General features: G+C 35.3%; 1 protein-coding gene across 1 annotated transcript in view; it reads left to right on the top strand.

Annotated features, from left to right (window-relative positions):
* Nucleotides 1–3,749, top strand: part of LOC118749545 — a 47,312-nt gene extending 43,563 nt beyond the window's left edge. Inside the window, exon 3 of the mRNA XM_036484350.1 lies at nucleotides 3,077–3,749. Coding sequence (XP_036340243.1) covers nucleotides 3,077–3,749 — 673 coding nt within the window. The remainder of the gene's footprint in view (nucleotides 1–3,076) is intronic.
* Nucleotides 3,750–4,080: the final 331 nt, after the last annotated feature.

Raw genomic sequence — 4,080 nt, 5'->3', positions numbered from 1 at the left:
AGCGAAAATGATTGTGGAGCACGACAATAGCTCTGATCCAATACTTTCCGTGAAAAATCCTGTAAAACTGTCAAACAGCAAAATTACTCTCTGAAGTGAGAGTAAAAAGTAAGTAACAATAAAAAGTACGGGAACAAAAAAACCATTTTTCCTGTAAAAACGTCAACCAGTGATTGCTTGACACTCTTCATGATTTTACCAGAGGAAAAAGTTCGGGCAAAATATTGCAACTTCATTCTCTACACAACTCTCCAAAAGTCGCTCTCATTTACAGGATTTTGGAGGATTTTGGAGTACGGGAACATTTTTCCTGCAACTTCCTGCAAGTTCGTGTAAAATCCTGTAAGTTCATGGAGTACTGGATCAGAGCTAATATAGTAAAAGAGCGGCAGGTGTTGGCTTTTAGGTCACGTCCTATACGAACAACTAATTTTCGAGGAGGTTACAGAGGCAGCAATAATTATAGATATCACAATAACAATTTCAGGTTTAACGGCAATTCAAATAGGCACAGCGGTAATACTAGCTATCGAAACAACAATTAGAATAGGAATAATAGTTTCAGTAATAGACGAAATAACTACAATAACAGTAACAACAGTCAGGCTTCAAGCAGTAGACATAGCAATCATACGCGTTCAAATACACGAAATTCTGCCAATGTTCGGACTTTAAACGCCAAGGCTCTTCAGGCGCGAACACTGGGGGAGCTAGACTTGAACAATTAACGACTTTTACAAAGGAAAAATCCATTTACTGCCTAAATCTCAACTATTCCGATTTCATTGAAATAAATTGTAGTGATTCTCAAAAACAATGCACTTTTTTAGTAGATTCGCAAGCAGACATTTCCCTTATAAAATTTTCCAGCCTAACAAGCAAATCCGCAATAAACAGCAATAACATTATTAATATCGCGGGCGTAACAACAGAAACGGTCCAAACCTTGTGCACACTAGATACAAACTTGGTAGTATCAGACATTTTCATTCCGCACACTCTTCACGTTGTAAATGACAGCTTTAACATTCCTTCGGACGGCATACTCGGAAAAGACTTTTTAAAAATAAACAAATGCATAATCAACTATGGAAACGATTGCATAACCATTGGTTTGGGGACAGACGGGATCAGCGTTTAAATTTTGCACGGTACTACTACCGACAGCTTAGTAATTCCACCCAGATGCGAAGTTTTTCGGTTATTTAATTTGGGTAAATCCAAAAACCCTGTTTTTGTAGACGCTCAGGAAGTTTGTAGTGGTGTTTTTACAGAAAAATGTATCGTTGACACGAAAAACACGATACTAAAACTAATAAACACTACTGACGAAGTAAAATACGTAAGGAACTTCAATATTCAAACCGAACGTTTATAAAATTAACGAAACCACATCTGATCCGAAACGCATAGAAGAACTCAAATCGATTTTAGAAAAACAAGTACCCAATTATGCTAAACATAAATTGCTTGACCTTTGCTCAAAATATTCCGACGTATTTGCCTTAAAAGCCGACCTTATGACTCTGAACAACTTTTACGAACAAAAATTGAGACTGACAGACAAAACACCAGTTTACATAAAAAACTACAGATTACCATATTCACAACGCGAAGAAATAAACAAACAAGTCGATAGTTTATTGCGAAACAATTTAATCGAGGAAAGCTACTCCAACTATAACAGTCCTTTAATTTTAGGGGCGGAAAAAGATCCAACAGGTAAAAAATCGTACCGTATGTGCGTAGACTTTAGAGCAGTAAACAAAAAACTAATTGCAGACAAATTTCCGTTAGCACGTATACACGACATTTTAGATAACCTTGGAAGAGCAAAATATTTTTCGACTCTGGATCTGTATTCTGGTTTTCACCAAATTCCATTACATAAAAATTCTAGAGATATTACATCTTTTAGCACTGATCGCGGATCTTTCCGTTGGAAGGTCTTGCCTTTTGGTCTTAATGTAGCACCTAACTCGTTTTCAAGAATGCATGATATAGCATTTTCCGGTATTTCACCTAGTCAAGCTTTTATGTATGTCGATGATGTAATAGTTATTGGATGCAGTGAGGCACACCATTTTAAAAATCTAGAAAAAGTGTTCGAAACATGCAGAAAATTCAACCTGCGACTTAACCCAAATAAATGTAATTTTCTACGATCTGAGGTAACTTTCTTACGACACAAGTGCTCAGCAAGAGGTCTACTGCCAGATGATACAGAAATAGAAGCCATTAAAAAGTACACAAAGCCATGCGATAAAGACCCAGTCCGAAGATTCGTGGCGTTTGCAAACTATTATAGACGGTTTATACCTGACTTTGCTTCTCTGGCAGCACCCTTAAATCGTTTGAGCAGAAAAAATTTAGAATTTAAATGGGATAACTACTGTGAGCAAGCTTTTGAAACACTTAAATCTTCATTGATGTCTCCTAAACTTTTACAGTATCCTGACATTAGCAAAGAATTCATAATTACAGTCGACGCATCTAAAACCGGATGCGGTGCAATTTCAAGCCAAAACCACAACGGCAACGACTTACCAATTTGTTTTGCTTCTAAGGCTTTCAATAAAGCAGAACAAGAAAAGGCAATTATCGAGCTTGAACTTCTAGCAATATATTTCGCAATCAAGCAATTTCGACCATACGTTTATCGCACACACTTTACTGTAAAATCTGATCACCGACCATTAGTTTACCTTTTTAATATGAAAGACCCGTCGTCAAAACTCTCCCGAATAAGACTGGAACTTTCGGAATACAATTTTACAATACAATATATAAAAGGCAAAACAAACGTTAGTGCGGATGCACTATCACGAATCACAATTGACGAACTTAAAGACACAACAAAACATATTTTAGCAGTAAAAACTAGATCGATGACAAAACAAAACCTAGAAATGCAACCACAGTACGAAGCAAATCACACAAATAACTCCACAGTAAAAGTTTACGACAAATTTTCTTACAATTTTTCAAAAAAAATTCCACGAATAAAAACAAAAATTACTTACGATAAAAATGATGAAATTTCAAGTATTAAAATATATGCGCATTTAAAACATAGAAAACTCGAGTTGATTAATTTTGAGGTTGTTAACAAAATAGCGAATTTAGATGAGCTACTTTTGAGGCTTCAACACCAAGCCGGCAATCCCAACATTAAAGAAATCGAATGGCAAAAAAATTATTCATTCTTTGAACAATTTTCGATTACAGACTTACAAATTAGTGGAAACAAAGTTTTAAAATCTTTACAAATTATACTAACAGACCCTGTGGAAACAATAACTGAAGACGACAAGAAACTTAAACTCATGACAATTTACCATAACGACCCGATATCAGGCGGACATTGCGGAAACAAAAAACTCTATGCAAAATTACGTACAAAATACTATTGGAAAAACATGACACGCGATATTGCTAAATTCGTAAAAAGCTGTGAGAAATGTTTATTAAACAAAGTAAAACCCAAAACTAAAGAAAATTTAGTACTAACCCCAACGCCTTGCGAACCCTTTGATGTTGCAGTTATAGACACAATAGGACCCTTGCCTGAGTCGATTAATGGCAATAGGTTCGCAGTAACCATTATATGCGACTTAAGCAAATATTTAGTAACAATAGCCACACCGGATAAAAGCGCAAAAACAGTAGCTTCTGCAATTTTTGAAAGCTTTGTTTTAACATACGGCATTATGAACACTATAAAATCCGATTTGGGCACCGAATTTTAAAATGAACTTTTTTCCGAATTAACCAAACTTTTAAAAATCCAGCACAATTTGTCGACAGCACATCACCATGAAACCGTTGGTACTGTTGAACGAAACCACCGTGTCTTTAATGAATATTTACGCGCGTATTTAAATGAAACTTGGTCCGATTGGGACGTTTATTTGAAATACTTCACATTTTTGCAAAATACAACAACAAGTTCTGTATTTGATAACAAACTTTCACCACTTGAATTAGTATTCGGTAGAAAAGCAATTTTACCAACCGAATTACAAAATGTAAAAATTGATCCGATATATAACATTGATAATTATTCGAAAGAAATCAAAT

The sequence above is a fragment of the Rhagoletis pomonella genome, unplaced genomic scaffold (genome assembly GCF_013731165.1).
Source record: "Rhagoletis pomonella isolate Grant_MI unplaced genomic scaffold, Rhpom_1.0 Rhpom_scaffold_00019, whole genome shotgun sequence".
NCBI classification, from domain to species: Eukaryota; Metazoa; Arthropoda; class Insecta; order Diptera; family Tephritidae; genus Rhagoletis; species Rhagoletis pomonella.
This window is presented reverse-complemented; position numbering and strand designations above follow the sequence as displayed.